General features: G+C 49.9%; 1 protein-coding gene across 1 annotated transcript in view; it reads right to left on the reverse strand.

Moving 5' to 3' along the window:
- The window catches only part of PKD1L2 (polycystin 1 like 2), a 104,040-nt gene that overhangs the window by 58,340 nt on the left and 24,319 nt on the right, over nucleotides 1-21,381 (reverse strand). The window contains exons 8-16 of the mRNA XM_032284533.1: nucleotides 19,185-19,262; nucleotides 16,999-17,048; nucleotides 14,887-15,004; nucleotides 11,698-11,905; nucleotides 7,757-7,877; nucleotides 5,943-6,084; nucleotides 3,817-3,993; nucleotides 1,481-1,626; nucleotides 323-517 (exon numbers count right to left, since the gene is read on the reverse strand). Coding sequence (XP_032140424.1) covers nucleotides 323-517; nucleotides 1,481-1,626; nucleotides 3,817-3,993; nucleotides 5,943-6,084; nucleotides 7,757-7,877; nucleotides 11,698-11,905; nucleotides 14,887-15,004; nucleotides 16,999-17,048; nucleotides 19,185-19,262 — 1,235 coding nt within the window. The remainder of the gene's footprint in view (nucleotides 1-322; nucleotides 518-1,480; nucleotides 1,627-3,816; nucleotides 3,994-5,942; nucleotides 6,085-7,756; nucleotides 7,878-11,697; nucleotides 11,906-14,886; nucleotides 15,005-16,998; nucleotides 17,049-19,184; nucleotides 19,263-21,381) is intronic.

Raw genomic sequence — 21,381 nt, forward strand, 5'->3', positions numbered from 1 at the left:
GAGGGCAGTCTCCTTTCTCCTCTGCACCTCTGCCTCATCATCTGCAATGTGAGGGGGAGGGAGTGAAGGGCTCTAAACTCCCCTGTCGCAGAGGCTTGTGCCTCCATGAGGGACAGCCAAGAAAGCAGGTTACCAAGGAAGAAGGCATTTTCTTCACTTTAAGTCACTCACCAGAAAGACCAGAGAGGCAGGTGGTGTCAGCCCCTTGGGAGACACCATGTTTTTCCCCTGATCCATGAACCCCGATCCACAGCCCAGATGGCCACATGCAGACCCTGGGGCCCCAGAGGAAGGAAATGAAAGGAGCCCCCACCGCAGGCACCTTCCGTCTGGCGTCTGTGCTCAGCGACTGTCCTGAGCCCTGGCTTTCCTGCTCTTGGTTCAGCACAGAGGTCAAGGCCTTGGCCAGCTGGAGGAGCTGCTCAGGGCCACCCTCGCCTTGCAGAGCTGTGGGGATCTTCTCTGACACGGCAGCCTGGAATGCTACATCCTTAACACACGTGTCTCCGAGTGCCACCTGTTGGGAAATCAGAAATGTGCTCAGAACCTGCTAGGATCGACCTGGCATCTGAAGTCAGGGTTCTTCATGTAGGGTCAGAGCAGGACTGGATGACTTTGGCCTGGCCTGGGGGCTCTCGAGCACTTTCTGAGGCTGGAAGGCAGCCAGACCTGCTCACATCAGGCAGCTGACGGCCACCCAAACCAAGCCTTTGTCGGCTCCAGCCTTGGGTAAGTCACTGCTCTGCCACTGGCTGCCTTCCTCCTCTTGTTCTCAACCTCTTCCACCTCCATCTGGCTTCTGACCCTTATAATCTTGGGATTTTCTTTTTTTTTTTTTTTTGAGATAGAGTTTTGCTCTTGTTGCCCAGGCTGGAGGGCAATGTGGCAATCTAAGCTTACTGCGAACCTTGCCTCTGGGATCAAGCGATTCTCTTGCCTCAGCCTCCCAAGTAGCCTGGATTACAGGCATGCACCACCACGCCCAGCTAATTTTGTATTTTTAGTAGAGACGGGGTTTCTCCATGTTGGTCAGGCTGGTCTGGAACTCCCGGGCATAGTGGTGTGAGTCACTGTGCCCGGCCTCTTCTTGGGATCTTATCCAGGCCCTTCGTTGTATCTTTGTTGGCCAATCTTGGCCGTACTTCCTCCGAGCTCTCTACAGGTGCTGGCCAAACTCATGCAAGAGTCATTCTCCAACCCCCTCCCCTGCACCCACCAGCTCCCAAGACCCTCCCCCTATTCTGGCCATGAAGTCATAAGATTTACAAAGGTAGAGACGATGTCTGTTGTGTCCCTCACTATACCCCCAGGATGTGGCACATAGTAAATGCCCTGTAAATATTTGTGGAAGGAATGGATGAATCATTGATTCATCTGGCAATGCCCCAGAATATCTTCCATCCAGTCACCCTTTTGGTGAGGTTCATATGAGTGGAGAATTTTTCTTTGTAAAGAAACAGAGGCCACTGCCATCACCCACCTTAACCACGGCCTGGGTCTGCTTTGTGTCCCCTGCACGATTGGTGGCAGAAATAACTACCGTCAGCACAGAGTCATTGTTCTCCTTTCCAAGCGGCAGATACACTGATGGCAGGACAGGTTCAGGGCCACAATGTAAGCAGGAACCTGGCAAAACCAGAAATTGACTGATAAGGGGGCATCTCTACCTGCAACTCACTCAGGTAGAGCCTAGTCACCGGGACACAAAAGCCACAGCTCTCGAAGGCCTGGTAGGCTCTTGGGATTCCATGCTTTTATGGAGTAGACAGCCACGTATGCTGATTCACTGTCTTCTCTAGGCATCTGCAGGTTGCTGTACCTTTGGAATAATTTTACTAAAATCCATAAAAAATTGCAGGAAAAATAACCCATTTACAGGTTTTTAAAAATTTTTGATTTTATTTATTTATTGAGACGGAGTCTTGCTGTGTTGCCAGGCTGGAGTGCAGTGGCACCATCTTGGCTCACTGCAACCTCCGCCTCCTGGGTTCAAGCAATTCCTCTGCCTTAGCCTCCCGAGTAGCTGGGACTACAGGTGCGTGCCACCACACTCGGCTAATTGTTACATTTTCAGTAGAGGTGGGGTTTCACCATGTTGGCCAGGATGGTCTTGATCTCTTGACCTTGTGATCTGCCCGAGGAAGAAAAAGAAGAAGGAGGGGGAGGAGGAGCAACAACGACAACTTAAAAATTAGCTCAGGGGCCAGGAGTTCAAGGCCAGCCTGAACAACTTAGGAAGACCTTGTTTCTACAAAACATGTAAAAATTGGGTCTCGAACTTCTGACCTCAGGTGATCCACCCACCTTGGCCTCCCAAAGTGCTGGAATTACAGACACGAGCCACCGCACCCAGCCTGGAACTCATTTTTCTGGAGCCACACTTTCCTGCCTCCCTGCTCACTTGGATGAGGTGGGAGAGGTAGTAAAGCAAAACAGCCTATTGGAATTAGAGCCGCTGTTCTGGCCTTTCCCTCTGGGGGCATGCAGGTTTGAAATAAAATCCGCTTACCTTGCTTGATCTTTCTCCTTCCAGGCTCAGCCTCATTCACAATCCTCTTAAGAGCTGGGTGTTTCCATATCTATTAGGGCACCTGTGAAAACTACACTCCCTTGGGTCTTATAATAGCTGATGTGCACTTTTTCCCATTCAAGGTGCAGTGTTTATGTCACTGTGATGTTTATGCTGGGTTTGGGGGAACATCCTGGCAACACTCCTGGTGCCTGACTTTGGAGGAAAATTACAGTCTGACTAGAGCATTTTCAGATCACAAAATGCCAAAGCCCTGCCGGGTGCAGTGGCTAATGCCTAGAATCCCAGCACTTTGGGAGGCCAAAGTAGGTGGATCACGTGAGGTCAGGTGTTTGAGACTAGCTTGGCCAACGTGGTGAAACCTCATCTCCACTAAAAATACAAAAATTAGCCTGGTGAGGTGGTGGGCGTCTCTAATACCAGCTACTCAGGAGGCAGAGGGAGGAGAATCACTTGAACCTGGGAGGCAGAGGTTGCAGTGAGCAATATCACACCACTGCACTCCAGCTTGGGTGACGGAGCGAGACTATCTCAAAAAAAAAAAAAAAAACCAAAACCCACTGGGAGGAGATAACTCAGATGAGCTCTCCAAGGACCAATCACTCCCCAAATGGAAGAATAAATGCAACGTGAGTGGATTTATTTCCATCTCTCCTGCTAATTAATGCCTTTGACTGTCCCAGGGTGTGGGTGGTTAGGGTGACAGCAGGGAGACTGTGCGGGGTTTTCCACATTGTGGATGGGGCCTTCCATGTTTGTCACCTGTACACCTCTGCAAAAACATTCTTTCAGCTCAGTTCGTCCTGCAATATCACCCATTCCCTGGGGCCACCTGCAAAGCAGCGTCAATGAAATTGTTGAAGATTCTGTTAACCAGACTCATCTCTGTCTTCCTGAATAGCTCTAGGCTTCTGGAAGTCCCGACTACTCCAAGTGTGTAGGGGAGGGGGTGGGGAGCGGGATGGTGTCTTCGTGACAGCCCCACATGGTCATACTTTTGGGTATCCTTATTTATTTCACTCCATCACTGTCTCCTGTGCTAGGACAATGGATTTTGGCTTTCTATTGTGGAAGAGCTACTGAGGAGTCCAACTTCTCATGTCTCTGTGGATCGATGGCTGGGTCAGTGTCTTGGGGCTAGGGGTTGAGATTTGGGGGAGCCCTCATCCTGCCAACATCTCTCACACACAGAATACATTCTTTGCAGCTCCCAGAGAGAACAGGCCCCTGTTCTGCAAGAAGATGAGCCCAGGAGCTGAGGGAAGAGCAGAGTCCTCAGCCAGTACCTGATTCCAGACAGAAGCAGAACTCCAAGGGTCCCAGGGCAGCGGAGGTGTTGCAGAAGATGGCAAAGCTCGTCAGAACGGTACCCTCCTCTGGGGCAATGGTGCAGGCAGGCACCTCGGGGGGAGGCAGAGTGCTGATCACATAGGTGTCCTCCCCATAGGCATGGCTGGTCAATGCTGGGAGTGAAGGCAGATCATGCTTAGGGGGTCATAGGGGCCCACAAACTCCATCCCGATGTTAAATTGCCCCAGGAGCTCGTTAAACACCAAGATTCCTGGGCCGTACTTCAAACCCAAAGCCTCAGATGTCTCTGGAGATTCCAGGGAGAGCCCGGAAATTTACATATCTAACAACTAAACAACCAAACCCCAAACAACTCTCTCTGATGCAAGGGATCCCAGGGCCTCACTTTGAGAAACTGGGCAAGATAGGGGAAGAAAATTAGACAGACCTGAGCTCGAATTTTAGTTCTGACATTTGCTAACCAAGTGACCTTGGACTTGACCTTTTCTTTTCCAGTTTTTTTTTCTTATCTTTTTTTTGTTTTTAGAGTTAGGGTCTTGCTCTGTCACCTAGGCTGGAGTCCAGTTCTGCAAACATAGCTTACTGTAGCCTTGAACTCGTAGCCTTAAGTGATTCTACTGCCTTGGCCTCTTGAATAAGTGGGAACACAGGAGTGTACCATCATGGCTGGCTAATTTTCTTCTTTGAGAGGGAGTCCCGCTCTGTCACCCAGGCTGCAGTGCAGTGGCGTGATCTTGGCTCACTGCAACCTCCGCCTCCCAGGTTCAAGCCATTCTGCCTCAGCCTCCTGAGTAGCTGGGACTACAGGTGGGTGCCACCATGCCCAGCTAATTTTTGTATTTTTAGTAGAGACAGGGTTTCACTATGTTTGTCAGGCTGGCCTTCAACTCCTGAGCTTGTGATCTGTCTGCCTTGACCTCCCAAAGTGCTGGGATTATAGGCATGAGCCACTGCGCCCCGCCTTTAATTTTCTAATTTTTTGTAGAGACAGGGTCTTGCTCTGTTGCCAGCGCTGGTCTTAAACTTCTGGCCTCAAGGGATCCTCCTACCTCAGCCTCCCGAAGTGCTGGGATTACAGGCATGAGCCACTGCACCCAGGCTGAGAATTTGACCTTTTCAAGAGTCAGCTCCTCATCTGTGGAATGGGGCTGATGATAACAGCTTCCTTATGGAGGTCTTGTGAGGTGGGAGTTTACATGCTCAAGATCATGGAGCCAGGACGGACCAGAGCCAGGATCTGGAAACAGGCTGAGCCTACTCCAAAGCCCACACTCTTCCCAGATCACTGTAAAGAGCCACCAGTGGACCTGCAGTCACATCCCACATCACCTGGAGTAGCCCCCTAGGTTTTCAGAGAGCGCATGCCTGGAAGAGCTGGGCATGAAGAGAATTTTAACCCATAAAAACTCACTCTTTGGCCTAGACCTAATTCAGAAAGTTTGGGGCGGACTCGAGAGTGTGCATTTTTAACTAACACTCTAGTTTATTCTGATGTGCATGGTCTGTGGGCCACTTTGGGAAAGATGGAAGCAAAGTCATCCTTTCTAAAAAGAATCATCACCTCCATTGTTTGTTTGTTTGAGAAGCTGTGTTTCCCACACTGGGCTTCTTTTAAATGAGAAGCCCTGAAGAATCCTGGCTGAGCATGCAGGTTGCACGACCCCAGAATGACCTGCTTGTGACACTGGGGTGATCTCATTCATCCTGCAAAATAACCATTCTGAGGCAGGCATTTTGATTATTCCAGTTTACATGTGAGGAAACTGAGGCACAGAGAGGCGAAATCCTCTGCCTAACGTCTCCCTGGTAGAAAGTGGCAGTGGTGCAATTCACACCAGAGCCTGCGCCGTGGCCTCTGCACTGAGCAGATGACCTGGCTGGGCGTGGTGACACGCACCTGCAATCCCAGCACTTTACGAGGCTGAGGCAGGAAGATGGCTTGGGTCCCAGAGTTCAAGACCAGCCTGGGCAATATACTGAGGCCCCATCTCTCTATTTCAATATTTAAAAGAAAAAAAGAAAAATAAACGGATGCCCAATATCTGAGTGTTTCTGGGTGTGTCTGGGTTCCCTGAGAGGAGATGAAAGGGAGGCTTCGCACCTGTGGCTTTGATTCGGATGACCTCTCCCTGGGTCTGCAGAAAGGAGCTGTTCAGCCGCAGTGTGGAGGTGTTGCTCTGGAGGAGGGTTAAGGAACTTGGCCAAAATCCTCTGAGTCTGCAGGCATCCGGGAGGGTCTCAGCCTGAAAGAGAGCATCGCCCAGGGCTCCTGATGCCATAGCCAGGCCACTGGACTGCAGCAGGACAGTAGCTTCTGAGTGCTAGGCAGCCTTTCAGATTTATTGCTGATGAACGGAGGACAGGCAGCCCCAGCTCCCTGAGGAGTCACCTGGAAGACAGACTTTACAGCCTCATTGGGGTGTTTGTCTTAGGTTGGGTTCCCCAGAAGCAGAGCCTGAGATGAGGATTTGTGTGTAGGTTATTTGTTTTTGAGCCGGGCACAGTGGCTTGTAAATCCCAGCACTTTGGGAGGCCGAGGTAGGCAGATCACCTGAGGTCAGGAGTTCGAGACCAGCCTGGCCAACATTGTGGCACTCCGTCTCTACTAAAAATACAAAAAATAAGCCGGTTATGGTGGTATGTGCCTGTAATCCCAGTGATTAGGGAGGCTGAGTTAGGAGAGTCGCTTGAACACAGGAGGCAGTGGTTACAGTGAACTGAGATTGCACCACTGGACTCCAACCTGGCAACAGACCGAGGCTCTGTCTTAAAAAAAAAAAAAAAAAGAAAAGAAAATATTTTTGAGACGGAGTCTCACTCTGCTGCCCAGCCTAGAGTGCAGTGGCATTATCTTGGCTCATTGCAATCTCCGTCTCCCGGGTTCAAGCAATTCTCGTGCCTCAGCCTCCTGAGTAGCTGGGATTACAGGTAATCACCACCGTGCCCCACTAATGTTTTTGTATTTTTAATAGAGACAGGGTTTCACCATGTTGGCCCGGCTGTTCTCAAACCCCTGACCTCATGTGATCTGCCTGCCTCGGCCTCCCAAAGTGTCGGGGTTCCAGGTGTGAGCCACTGCACCTGGCCTTGTATGTGGGTTATTTATTGAAGGAGGGCTCACAGGGAAAAGCAGTGGAGAAAGAGAAAAAGCAGTGGAGAGAGAGAAACAGCCAAGAACAAAATGAGGCAAAAAACGGTTACGGGAGGCAGCCAGCCTCAGCCTGGTTGCCCAGGAGCTCTGCAGTGTAAGTTGCCTCACTGAAATCACCTACTTGGGGACAGGGAGGCTGGGCTGTTAGACCCTCCACCCATCAGTTGTTGGCCAATGGCCAGTCCATGAAAGCTGGAGTTGGGACTGTCCGCCTGGGAAGCGGGACTTGGCTGGGATGCCAACAGCACCTGCTGCACGGTTTCTCCAGAGCTCTCGCTCCCTTGTGTCCGTTCGCCCTTCTGTCAGTTCCCAGATTTTCTCCCCAGCCCAATACCCTGATTCCCACACTACAGGCTCTGCGTGGAGTGGATCCAATCCTCGCCCCGTACTGGGCATGCGACATGGGTGTGCTGAAAGTGCAAGGGAGATTTCCATTCTTTTTTTTTTTTTTTTTTTTTTGAGACGGAATCTCGCTTCTTCACCCAGGCTGGAGTGCAGTGGGGCGCGCTCGGCTCACTGCAACCTCCACCTCCCAGGTTCAAGCAATTCTCCACCTCAGCCTCCCACCTGGGATTACAGGCGCCTGCCACTGTGCCCGACTAGTTTTTGTATTTTAGTAGAGACGAGGTTTCACCACCTTAGCCAGGCTGGCCTTGAACTCCTGACCTCGTGATCCACCCGCCTCAGCTTCCCAAAGTGCTGGGATTATAGGCGTGAGGCACCGTGCCCGGCCTCCATTCTTGAGTGGTTGTTGCAGTGCTCACCTTCTCTGCTGGGGTGTTGTCTAAATACCAGCTGAACACAGCCACTGGGGAGTCCTCTCCCATGGTGACCCTGAGCAGAATGTCTTCACTGGCATTAACTGGCCTGCAGTTCCTCTCACAGCTGAAAGGCAGACAGAGGACAGAGTGAGGAACCTCCCCCAGGCATTGCTATCATCTGGACGTTTGTCCCCCGAAACCTCATCTTGAAATATGAGTCCCAATGTTGGCGGCGGGGCTTAATGGGAGGTGTTTGGGTCATGGGGGCAGATTCCTCAGGAATGGATGAATGCCTTGCCTCAGGAGTGAGTTCCTGCACTGCTAGTGACCCCCAGAGCTGGTTGTTAAAAAGATGGCCAGTCGCAGTGGCTCATGTCTGTAATCCCAGCACTTTGGGAGGCCGAGGAGGGTGGATCATCTGAGGTCAGGCGTTTGAGACCAGCATGGCCAACATGGTGAAACCCCATCTCTACTAAAAATAAAAAAATTAACCAGGCATGGTGGCGGGTGCCTATAATCCCAGCTACTCCGGAGATGGAGGCAGGAGAATTGCTTGAACCTGGGAGGTGAAGGTTGCAGTCCCGGATTTTCCAACCATAAGAATCATGAGCCAAATAATCTTTCTTCTTCTTTTTTTTTTTTTTTGGAGACAGAGTCTGGTTCTGTTGACCAGGCTGAAGTACAGTGGCATGATCTTAGCTCACTGCAACCTCTGTCTCCTAGATTCAAGCAATTCTCCTGCCTCATCCTCCCAAATAGCTGGGATTACAGGCGTGTACCACCACACCCAGCTAATTTGTTTGTATTTTCAGTAGAGACAGTGTTTTGCTATGTTGGCCTGGCTGGTCTCCAACTCTTGGCCTTAAGTGATCTACCCCTCAGCCTCCCACAGTGCTGGGATTTACAGGCATGAGCCACTGTGCCTGGTCAACATTTTTTCTTATAAATTACCTAGCCTCAGACATTCCTTTGTAACAATGCAAAATGGACTCAGACGGGCATTGTGACCACCGGCTGGTCTTTTGCCCTGTTCTTCTCAAGTCCTTTGAGAGGGTAGGAAATGACCCTTTTTCTTTTCTTTTTCTTTTTTTTTGAGATGGAATCTCACTCTGTCTCCCAGGCTGGAGTGCAATGCACCTCCGCCTTCCGGTTTCAAGCAATTCTCCTGCCTCAGCCTCCCGAGTAGCTGTGATTACAGGCGCCTGCCACCACATCCGGCTAATTTTTGTATTTTTAGTAAAGGTGGGGTTTCACCATATTGGTCAGGCTGGTCTCGAACTCCTGACCATGTGATCCACTGGCTTTGACCTCCCAAAGTGCTGGGATTAGAGGCATGAAGCATTGTGCCCGGCCACGTCACTTAAACTCTCTAAGCCTCAGTTTCCCGTTTCCTCACCTGCAAAATGAGGGGATAGCCTAGATAATTCCTGTGATTCTTTTTAGATCAGATGGCAGTAAACTAATGCTGTGGTTTAACAGCGTGCCTGCCATACACACAGTACTTCCCTTGTATCACAATGCCTGTCCAATGCTCACAGTATTAGAGTGACATATTAGAATCCCCACATCACAGATGAGCAAACCAGGCCCCGAGAGCTTATGTGATTTGTCCTAAGTGATGGAACTTCTTTTTTTTTTTTCTTTTTTTTTTTTGAGACGGGGTTTCGCTCTTGTTACCCAGGCTGGAGTGCAATGGCGTGATCTCAGCTCACCGCAACCTCCGCCTCCTGGGTTCAGGCAATTCTCCTGCCTCAGCCTCCTGAGCAGCTGGGATTACAGGCACACGCCACCATGCCCAGCTGATTTTTTGTATTTTTAGTAGAGACGGGGTTTCACCATGTTGACCAGGATGGTCTCGATCTCTTGACCTCGTGATCCACCCGCCTCGGCCTCCCAAAGTGCTGGGATTACAGGCTTGAGCCACCGCGCCCGGCATAGTGATGGAACTTCTAAGTGGACAGATAGAACGTGAACCAATATGTCTGGATCCAAACTCTTGGCCTTCTCTATAATGTCTCTATGATGTCTCTATGCAAGCCAGAGTGACTCCATCTTGGATGCTAATCTGCCATGTTGACTGTTGATTAACTCCAATTTCAGGAACGCCTCTAAGATTTCTATTCTCTCTCCAGTTCTTTGTGTAAGAGCAAGTACTTACTGTGCATCCTGCCCTTAAAGAGATTCATGTACTACTCTCGCCTTTCCCTACGATTGTCCTACACATTCCTTCCCCATGGTATCTAAGCCCTGGTTCTGTCGTAAGGGGCTGGCATTCAGTGTCTTGTCTTGCAGCTACCCTGGATATTGTGGTTTCTGTTCACAGGTCTCTATGAAATGTTTCCTTCTTGAAAACTAAATTTGGCAGCTTCTTTCTTTGGCCTCTCTGCATCCTCGGACTTCGGGGTAGGTTTGCGTAGACCTGCCCTCCGCAGGACGGTCCCCGAGGTACCCGTTGATCTGAACATGACAATAGCTCTCGAATCTTCCTCCTCTCCTCATGTCTGTCGTAGTCCACGTGTGCTGGACATTCTCTATCTGCCTCTCCATTCCATTCTCCACCACTTTGTGGCTCTGACCTGGGAGACTGAGCTCCATAGACTGCGTCACCCGAGCTGCCGTAACCTCCACCTTCTGATTGGGTCCAGCCAATGGGAAGCATTGAGGATTGGAGGGTGACAGGAGAGACACTGGGGCATTTAGTCACTGCTTTCCCTGCTCATGTCCCCGATGGGCTGCAGGTGGGAGAGGCTGTGCTCCTTCAACCAAGGCCACAGCTCCCTCTGGGAGGTCCCTTTCCCACAGCGACAGCTTCCAGGGGGTTCTAGTAATGCCATCCTGCTGTCTTACTCCTGCAGTCCTGGGGCTGACAATGGCTTCCCTTGGTTGTAGTCCTGCCTTCTCGCCCCTCATTCATTCCCTTATTCCTGCCCTTACCTGTAAACAGTCTCCTCACCCAGCTCTGTTCCATTCATTCCTGGTTCGGTTGTGGCCTCTGCTCCCTGCAGGGCCTGGCGGATAGGCCAAGCTACCTTGAACTCCTTACCTTGACTCCTGTTAGAGGCTGAGCAATCTCCCTGCATCTTCCCTTGCCCTCTTCCAAGTCATTCTCCACGGAGCCACCAGAGCATTTTGAAGCAACATGCTTAGAACTCTTGGATGCTTGGCTGGATGTGGTGGCTCATGCCTGTTATCCCAGCAATTTGGGAGGCCGAGGCAGGTGGATCACCTGAGGTCAGGAGTTCGAGACAAGCCTATCCAACATGGTGAAGCCCCACCTCTACAAAAAATACAAAAATTAGCTGGGTGTGGTGTGATCCCAGCCACACGTGCCTGTAATCCTGGCTACTCAGGAGTCTGAGCCACGAGAATTGCTTGAACCTGGGAGGCAGAGGCTGCAGTGAGCTGAGACGCTGCCATTGCACTCCAGCCTGGGAGACAGAGCGAGACTCCATTTTAAAAAAAGAACTCTCAGGTGGTTTCTCTGTATCAGTCTTAGGAAAAAGGCTGAAATCATGACATGACCTGCAAGGCCCCACCTGAGCGAGGCCCTGCCTACACTACCAGCTCCTTCCACCTCTGTCTTCTCCATCCTCAGGACACTAGCCTCTTTCGCTCCCTGATGATTCTCTGCTCCCTCCCTTTGCCTGCTCTGTTCCCGCTCCAGCTGCCCCTTCCCTGCTCTGTGAATTCCTCCTCCTGAAAATCTCTGCTGAGCTGCAGTTTCTGAGAGAAGCCTTTCTGACCCCAAGTCAGGGCAGTTTTCCTAGAAGTGCCCTCTCTCCCTTCTTTCATTCATGCCCAGCAGTGGGGGGTGGCAACTAACCCCTACGACAACAGAGACCACCAAGCCCTACCCAAAGGCAGTCCCAACCTGAGTGGGTCCTCAGTAAGTGTTGGCTGATTGAATCAATCAGGACTCCGTAGGAACCGCCCACTTGCCCCACCTGACTCGAGGCTTGAGATCCCGGGGTGCAGACACGTAGAGGCACTGCTCCGCCCTGTTCTCCAGCTCCTGGCCTCTCAGAACAGCCAGGCGCAGGGTGACAGCAGAATCAGGAGGCGGCAGGCAGGATGCTGGAACGACCAGTTCCCTCTGGTCTGTGCAAAGCAGCTGCCTCTCAACACAGCGGCTCCACTGAACCCAGCAATGCCCTGAGAGAAATGGACAGACATTGTTACCCACCGGGAGCCCTGAACTTGGCACACACTGCTACCTTCTGGTTTGGAGTTTTTAGAAGAAGGGGATCATGAATAATAACATCAGCTCCAAATGGAGATTTTAAATTTTTTTGTAATGTCACTTTTATTATTGATTGAGTGATGGATTGAGATGGAGTTTCACTTTTGTTGCCAAAGCTGGAGTGCAATGACATCATCTCGGCTCACTGAAACCTCTACCTCCTGGGTTCAAACGATTCTCCTGCCTCAGCCTCCAGAGTAGCTAGGATTACAGGCACGCACCACTATGCCCAGCTAATTTTTGTATTTTTAGTGGAGATGGGGTTTCAACATGTTGACCAGGCTGGTCTCGAACTCCTGACCTCAGGTGATCCACCCGCCTCAGCCTCCCAAAGTGGTGGGATCATAGGTGTGAGCCACTGCGCCCTGCCAAAATGTCACTTTTAATGCAGGTTGCAGAAATGGTGCTGTGGAGGGATGCTTTTGGGAATATGAATCATACTTCACCCAAACTCTGAGCAAACCTGCGGGATGTGGTTGGCTTGTTTTGCACTAGTGAGTTGCACTGGTGCTCAGGCAGGCATGTAGCAGGAGAGGGGCCAGGAGGATCTATGGCCCCGGGAGAAGGTCCAGGGCAGCTTCTTATCCTGGTGCAATTGTCATTCCCTGTGGACGAGGCTGTCCATAGCTCCATGTCCCTGTGGGCTACTGTGGGGTACTGCCATCTGGGAGGCTGCACCTCTGTCTAGGAGGCTGTACCTCTGTCTGGGAGGCTGTACCTCTGTCTGGGAGGCTGCACCTCTGTCTGGGAGGCTGTACCTCTGTCTGGGACGCTGCACCTCTGTCTGGGAGGCTGCACCTCTGTCTGGGAGCCTGTACCACTGTCTGGGAGGCTGCACCTCTGTCTGGGAGGCTGTACCTCTGTCTGGGAGGCTGTACCACTGTCTGGGAGGCTGCACCTCTGTCTGGGAGGCTGTACCTCTGTCTGGGAGGCTGTACCTCTGTCTGGGAGGCTGCACCTCTGTCTGGGAGGCTGTACCTCTGTCTGGGAGGCTGCACCTCTGTCTGGGAGGCTGCTGTGTCACCTCCTGCTTTATGTTAGCAGCTCCCTAAGTTTCTGTATCCTCTGCCCTTCAACTCTATTGACGGATGTTTACGCATCAGTACTTCACTTCCCACCATCTCCAATATGGTGGCACATACAGCAGGAGAGAGGCCAGGAGGATCTATAACCCTGGGAGAATATTCCCAATATTCCTGGGAATATTCCAAGAATTCTAAGATTCCCAAGATATATAGCCCCAGGAGAGTATTCCCAAGGTATATTCCCTGAGTATATTTCCAAACTGTGTTCAGAGTTCAGGCTCATCAGCTCAATCACCTAAACTCTCAACTTGCATCCTCTGTGTTCAGGTAATGAGAATGAATATTCAGAAGGACTTCAAGACCACATAACAATTAATACCAAAAACCTTACAATGTTGCATGACTTTTGACCCAGTTATTCCATTTCTAGAAATTTATGAAAGTAACCACAGTTATAAATAGAGATTGAACTGTATATGAGCAAACAATTTAAAACAATCTAAATGTCCAAAAAGAGGCTAAAGAAATGATCACACAACCGCCAGATGCGGAGGCTCACGCATAATCCCAGCACTTTGGGAGGCCGAGGCAGGCAGATCACCTGAGGTCAGGAATTTGAAACCAGCCTGGACAGCATGGTGAAACCTCATCTCTACTAAAAATACAAAAATTAGTTGGGGGTGGTGGCGCATGCCTGTAATCCCAGCTACTTGGGAAGCTGAGGCAGGTGAATTGCTTGAACCTGGGAGGGAGGGGTTGCAGTGAGCCAACATTACCAAATGCACTGCAGCCTGGGTGACAGAGTAAGACTCCATCTCAAAAATTAAAAAAAAAAAAAAAAAAGAGGCCGGGCTGGAATTACAGGCATGTGTCACCATGCCTGGCTAATTTTTTTATTTTTTAGCAGAGATGGGGTTTTATCACATTGGACAGGCTGGTCCGGAACTCCTTACGTAAAGTGATCCTTCCACCTCAGCCTCCCAAAGTGATGGGATTACAGGCATGAGCCACCGCACCCGGCCCATTTATTTTATTTCTAAAAGGTAAAAGAATGTGATGTAGCTAGGATACATGCCTGTAAAAAACGAGGATACCATAGCTACAATGTGAGTGCCAGTGTTGCCATTTTGGTTTGCTGGAAAATTCCCGACTCACTTCCTCCTTCTAGATTCTCTCCCTAGGGATATACCAAGGGGCTGGGGTAAGGGGGGGAGTTCACGTGAGAGGGGAGGAGCATTTTATCCCTGTTGTTTGGAAATGCCAGCTTGTGGACCAGCTTTTCAGGTTTTATTATTGTTTTAAAATCCTTTAGATCCCCTCACTGCCTGCATTCAGCGCCACCCTTGTTCTGTCACTGCTTTCTCCACCTCCCGTTTCTTTGCTTTCTTTCTTTCTTTCTTTTTTGTTTATTTATTTATCTAGAGATGGAGTCTTGCTCTGTCTCGCAGGCTGGAGTGCAGTGATGCGATCTTGGCTTACTACAATCTCCACCTTCCAGATTCAAACAATTCTCCTGCCTCAGCCGCTTGAGTAGCTGGAATTAACAGTGCGCACCACCATGCCTGGCTAATTTTTGTATTTTTAGTAGAGACAGGGTTTCGCCACGTTGACCAGGCTGGTCTCAATCTCCTGACCTCCAGCGATCCATCTGCCTTGGCCTCCCAAATTGCTGGGATTACAGGCATGAGCCACCACGCCCGGCCTCACCTCCTATTTCCATGGAATTTGCAAGCTCTGGGAAGTACAAGTTACACAAAAATGTCAGGCATAGGGAAAGCTGGTGTGAAGATTAAGAAAAAGAACAGCAAAATCTGACTGCTGCTCACTGCTTCGTGAAACAGGACAATTCAAGAACTCTCGTCACCCACCACATGACCATTGGAAGCGTAAATCCTTGTCATTGTCCAGCCAGTCCAGGGTCACTGCTGTGAAAGGATCCACGTATGGACCAGGTTGGATATACACCTTCTTGTCGCCTTCTTCTTTCTGCAGAAAAAGCAGCCGGCTGGTGAGACTCCAGCTACAGGGAGCTCAGCCTCACTGTGGGGTGCTGTTGGCAGCCCCCTTTCACCCCAGAGCAGTCCGCACCAAGAGCAGCCACAGTGTAAGGTGTGGAGTGGAGACAGGCCCTAGCCAATACCCCCTGGCTTTCTTCCCCTCATGGGGCGTGGAGTCGGTGGCTCAGGATCCCTGGGTAAGTCACGTTATTCTGAGTGTGGGCTGGGGGCACACGGGTGTTCTTGGAGTAAGTTCTGCTGGGACTTGTTAAACAGCTCAGGCTGTGGAGCCTCTTGCTCAAGCCCCGAAGTCCTGACCTGAAATAACACGGGGCTACAGTGGAACTGAACCCTCAGGGGCCTTCCGTGGCTTGAGAATAAAATCTAAACTTCTTGCCTTGGCCCCTAAGACCCCGCGTGATCTGGCCTCTGTCCATTTCTCTGTAATCTCCTCCATCCCTCTCCTCCTCCAGGCTACAGCCAGACTGGCCTCAGGCCGTTGCCTGCCTCTGATCTCTGCCCACTCAGAAAGCTCTTGTTCTGCTTTCCAGCATGGCTGTCTGCCTTATCCTCATGCGTCCACTTACACATCACCTCTGGAGAGCCATGTCCGATCACATCAGCCAGACCACGCTGTTCATTACTATCACTGCACCTACTGGTTCTTATTAGACACTTACCACAATTCCTAATTCTATGATAATTTGCTTGTTGGAGTTTTTGGTGTTCTTTCTGTTTTTGAGACAGGGTATTACTCTGTCCCCCAGGCTGGAGTGCAGTGGCACAGCCATGGCTTACTACAGCCTCAGCCTCTCAGGCTCAGGCTGTCCTCCCACCTCAGTCTCCCAAGTAGCTGGGACCACAGCGATGCACCTTATGCCTGGCTAATTTTTATTTTTATTTTTTATTTTTTTGGTAGAGATGTGGGTCTCACTTTGTGGCTCAGGTTGGTCTCAAACTCCTGCGTTCAAGTGATCCTCCCACCTCAGCTTCCCAAAGTGCTGGGATTACAGCCCTGGGCCACCGTACCTGGCCAATATGTTCGTTAGTATCACTCAGCAAGCTTCATGAAGGCAGGGACCATACGTGCTTATTCACCATGGCATTCCCAGCCCCTAATACTAAGCCTTGAACATTGTAGATGCATAATAAGTCTTTGTTATAGAATAACTGCATGCATGAACAAGGTCAACAGCAAGGAGATGAACCTAGTGATGTTATAAAAACTAAAGATCCTGGGCCTGTTTTCTTTTTTCCTACTTTTTCTTTTTTTTTTTGAGATGAAGTCTCACTCTGTCACCCAGGCTGGAGTGCAGTGGCATGATCTCAGCTCACTGTGACGTCTGCCTGCTGAATTCAAGCAATTCTTCTGCCTCAGCCTCCTGAGTAGCTGGGACTACAAGTGCATGCCACCACACTGGGCTAAGTTTTGTGTTTTTAGTAGAGACGGAATTTCACCATATTGGCCAGGCTGGTCTTGAACCAGCCTCATGATCCGCCTGCCTTGGCCTCCCAAACTGCTGGGATTACAGGTGTGAGCCACTACGCCGGGCCTCTGCTTTCTAAATATAAGCATTAAAAGCAATACATTTCTCTCTGAGCACTGCTTTAGCTGCATTCCACAAATTTGCATAGGCTGTACTGTCATTGCAATCCAGTTAGAAATAGTCTCTAATTTCCCTAGTGATTTCTTCTTGATCTGTTGATTTTTTTAGAAGTGTGCTTTTCAATTGCCAAGATATCTAACAGATATCTACATATTCTAGACAGCTTATTATCAATTTACAAGGTAACTCTGTTGTGATTAGACAACATGCTTTGTTTGAATTCAGTCATTTTGGGACTCTTTTCAAATAGAAGAAGCCTCAGGGATTCTTAGCGCTCTGGCTCTTGGTACCGACAAACCAAAACTCAAAACTAAAACCGAGAGCTTGAACATCTTTTCCTTGTGAGGTTAAATTAAAAAATAATAATAATACTCACATTCTTTCCTTCAGCATTTGTCCCAGATGGTTCTTGGAGACTGGAAGGGGCTGTGAATACAGCGAGAATGGGTATCAAGCTTTGGTTGGAAACCTTATAAAAGGTTGTCAAAAAGTAGAGTCAGACAGTCATATGGAAAATGCTCCCAGGGGCATCAGCCTGTCTTTGAAAATGGTTTTAGGGAGCGTAGCAAACATTCAGGTCACAGGGAAATGGATTAAAAGTGAGCCATCATGTCCACCTCTGGACTAAAGACGTCTCTTTTGTAGTTAAGAGAGAGGCAGCTGTCAATGCAGATAAAACACAAGATTAGATTCAGACGGATGCAGCTATGCATTGCCATTTTCTTTTCAACCCAGCGGCACAATCTCAGCTCACTGCAACCTCCGCCTCCAAGGTTCAAGTGATTCTCCTGCCTCCACCTCCTGGGTAGCAGGGATTACAGGTACCCACCACCACACCCAGCTAATTTTTTTTACTTTTAGCAGAAATGGGGTTTCACCATGTTGGCCAGGCTAGTCTTGAACTCCTGACCTCAGGTGATCCACCCATCTCGGCCTCCCAAAGGGCTGGGATTACAGGCGTGAGCCACCATGCCTGGCCTGCACTGTTAATGTTTAACAACCAGTAAAGGAGATGGGAGTGAGGAGCCCTGATTTGTAGCGTTTGTCAATTTCCATGGTATAAACCCTCACACCAAGCTATAAACCTGATGCTACCAAATATAGAGTGAGGAGAAATGAGCATGCTCACCTCTGGCAAGTGGGTGGAGTCGGCACCTCACACTATGCTGTGTTTTCAGATTCTCTTATTGGCCTCCTATTGGCTACATGAACTGGGCGGGTGACTTATCCTCTCTGAGTCTTGGCTTCCTCATCTGTAAAAATGCCTAGAGGCCATCCCAATTTCTTAGGGCTCCAGAAAGACTGAATGCAGTGCTGTTTATAGAATTGCTTTGTAAACTATACATCTAGGAAGAATGTTAGTGTGTCAACTTTAAATAATGGAAAAAGGTACACTCAATTGATGTTTCTGAAATATAAATATATATGTATATATATATATATTTTTGAGATGAAGTCTAGCTTTGTCATCCAGGCTGTAGTGCAGTGGCACAATCTCAGCTCACTGCAACCTGCACCTCCCAGGTTCAAGCGATTCTCCTGTGCTGAGTGGCTGGGATTATAGGTGCGCACCACCGCACCCAGCTAATTTTTGTATTTTTAGTAGAGGCGGAGTTTTGCCATGTTGGCCAGGTTGATCTTGAACTCCTGACCTCAAGTGATCCACTGCCTCGGCCTCCCAAAGTGCTGGGATTGCAGGCATGAGCCACGGTGCCCAGCTGGCTTTTCATTTTCTGAGCTGATAAAATTTCCTTTTGACCCAAGCTAGTTTTAGCTTCTTTTCTGTCCCTTGCTACTTGAATGTCCTAGCAAACATATTCCAGTGAACTCTAACTCAGTGATGGCAACTGTCACCTAGCTCCCCACCAGCCATCACCCCCGCTTTCCTCCTGGTAGCTAGAATCCAGCTTCTCCCACAGAACCTGAAAATGCTGGATAACTGCTTTTCCAGTGCACTTTATAGCTGGAGACAGGACCCTGCTTTGGTCATGATACCTCAGATGATGATTGCTTAGAGTGAGTGGGAAAGACTTTTACCCTAACAACAAGAGGTGCACAGGAGGAAACCCTTTCTTCCACTGCTGGATAATGCTGGGTTGACATGCAATGTCTGGAACTGCAGCAGTCACTTTGACTCCTTGAGCAACAACCCTAAGGCAGTCCCACAGCACTAAGGATGGCAGAGCAGAAAGATAGACTTAGGCTGGTTTGTTGCTGGCATCACTGAGCTACCTAGCCAACCCTGGAGCTGCTTACCTCCTACTTCTTATGTGAGACAAGAAAGCCCTGACTCTGAAGCCATTTAGGTTGGACTTGCTGTTACTTGCAGCTTAAAGCATCATAGCGAATGCAAACTCTTGTTTTAGGATTCTGTATCAGTGGTTGAATGTTTTACTGTAAACATCATTGCCTCCTTAGAATAACTGGGGAACTCTAGCCATCTGTAGAGCAAGATACATATTCAGAGCCCTGATTGGAAAGGCCCCTCACTAGAGCCCAAGCAGGTGAAACGGCCTGGACTCCTGGTAGAAGGTGTTACGCCCCCTTGCAGAAACACCTTGCCTGTGATAGTGATGTTCCCGATGTCCAGACTCAGGCTGGAGAAGGCATTCCTCACCAGGATGGTGACCAGAAAGGTGCCTGCAATACAAAGGACTCAGAGTCACAGCTGTTGTCATTAATTTGACCGCTTGAACCCAGCTTGCTTCTCTAGTCCACTGATGCCTCCGACGAAGTGTTTCACGTCTGAGCATTTAAGGAATCCCTGCTGTATGCCAGGCATGGTGCAAGGCTCTGGGGACACAGAGATGAAGGAATTTGCTTCTTGTCCTCAAGAGTCTTATCATGTAGTAGTCATGTAGAACAGTGAATGCCAAACCATGGGAGGAATAGGCATAGGGGCATTGTGGGCATTGAGTGGGGCCACTTCAACCTCAGGAGAGAAAGAAATGGTTCACAGGATGGAGCCAGGGCTGGAGCTAAATTCCAATGGCGAAGTAGGTGCTTGATAGATAAGACTGGGGATTTCCAGGAGGGAGATGGCAGGATTGTGAGAAGGGTGGATAGAGTGGAGAAGGAATTTTCTTTTTTTCAGCAGGGTCTCACTCTATCATCCAGACTAGAATGCAGTGGCACAGTCTCAGCTCAGCACAACCTCTGCCTCCCAGGCTCAAGCGATTCTCCTGCCTCAGTTTCCCAAGTAGCTGGAATTATAGGCACATGCCACCACGCCCAGCTAATTTTGGTATTTTTAGTAGAGATGGGGTTTCGCCATGTTGGCCAGGCTTGGAGAAGGATGTATAAGGTTTATTTAGATGCATGTGTGTCCCATTCCTTCTCCCTAATGGGGAAGCGGTGGTGGGGAGGGGCTACCTTCTGTCTTCTCAAGCCCAGAGAGAAGCGCTTCAGAGCGGAGCCTTCCTTGGAAAGCCTGGTTTGTGTTTGTGTGGGGTCTGTGTGGACAGGCTCCATACTAATGCCCTTGAAGGAACAGTCTGTGATAGGAAGATGTGTGCGTGGGGAGGGGGCGGGAGGAAGGGGCTGCATTTGGCTGGGAGTAGGTCAAGAAATGGGTCAGAGTTTTCTGTGGACCAGATGTGTGTCTTGGGGAGAGGGGTGCTGATGAGGGCAGAGAGAATGAAGAGTCCAAGAGAGAGAGGGGAGGTGGCCAGGGAGAAGCAGCCACGGCATGTGGCCAGCTAAAAGGGAGGCATCCCCCACCATCCCAGGAGCAAAGGTCTATAAGGCCCAGCTGGGGTTCCCAACAACCCAGAAAAGCTCCTACAAGGAAGAGGCAGCCTTGGCCAGGTGCGGTGGCTCACACCTGTAATCTCAGCACTTTGGGAGGCCGAGGCAGGCAGATCACCTAAGGTCAGGAGTTCGAAGCCAGCCTGACCAACATAGAGAAATCCCGTCTCTACTAAAAATACAAAATTCGCCGGGCGTGGTGGCGAATGCCTGTAGTCCCAGCTACTCCGGAGGCGGAGGCAGGAGAATCACTTAAACCCAGGAGGCGGAGGTTGTGGTGATCTGAGATTGCACCGATCCAATGCTCTCCAGCCTGGGCAACAAGAGCAAAACTCCATCAAGAAAGAGAGAGAGAGAGAGAGAGAAGGAAGGAAGGGAGGGGGGAGGGAGGGAGGGAGAGAAAAAGCAAGAAGAAAGGAAAGAAAGAAGCAGCTTCAAAAATTTGCTAGGTCCTAAGAACCCCGCCAGCCAGGACTGGGCCAGCACCACCAAGTGCAAATGTCCCTGTCCTGTCCTGTTCTCTTTTCATCCTTCCACCCCCGCCACCTCTGGAGTCGTCCAAATCTGTTGGCCTTAGGGGCAGGAGAATTCTGTTAATCATCTAATACAGAGCAGGAAGGTCACAAAGCACACGGAGATTTTATCAGAGAGGGATCAGCTTCCCCTTCGGAGTGGCCTTTATAGCAGTGAATTTTATGGAAGGAGTAATTTTTATAGGTGACAAAGCAGAATCTGCATCTGGTGTGATTTCCCAGCTGCAGCAGCCTCTAGACTATCCCTCCTCCAACCCGGACCCTTGGGATCTGGCAAAGACCCGGTGGTTTTCTTCTCGATCCTGTGGTGCCTTCTGCTATCTGGTTTGTGGAGCTGCTCGCAGAGAGCGTGGTAACCCCACACCTGCACAGTGTCCCCCGTTTTCTATCGCACCTCTGAGATCCAGGGGGAGCTACGGGCAGGTCCTGGATAGGCCGGAGACTGCCATTCTCATCACATTTGTGCCTGCTGATCTCAT

This window comes from Sapajus apella, unplaced genomic scaffold, assembly GCF_009761245.1.
Source record: "Sapajus apella isolate SASKATOON/1434 unplaced genomic scaffold, GSC_monkey_1.0 scaffold15, whole genome shotgun sequence".
NCBI classification, from domain to species: domain Eukaryota; kingdom Metazoa; phylum Chordata; class Mammalia; order Primates; family Cebidae; genus Sapajus; species Sapajus apella.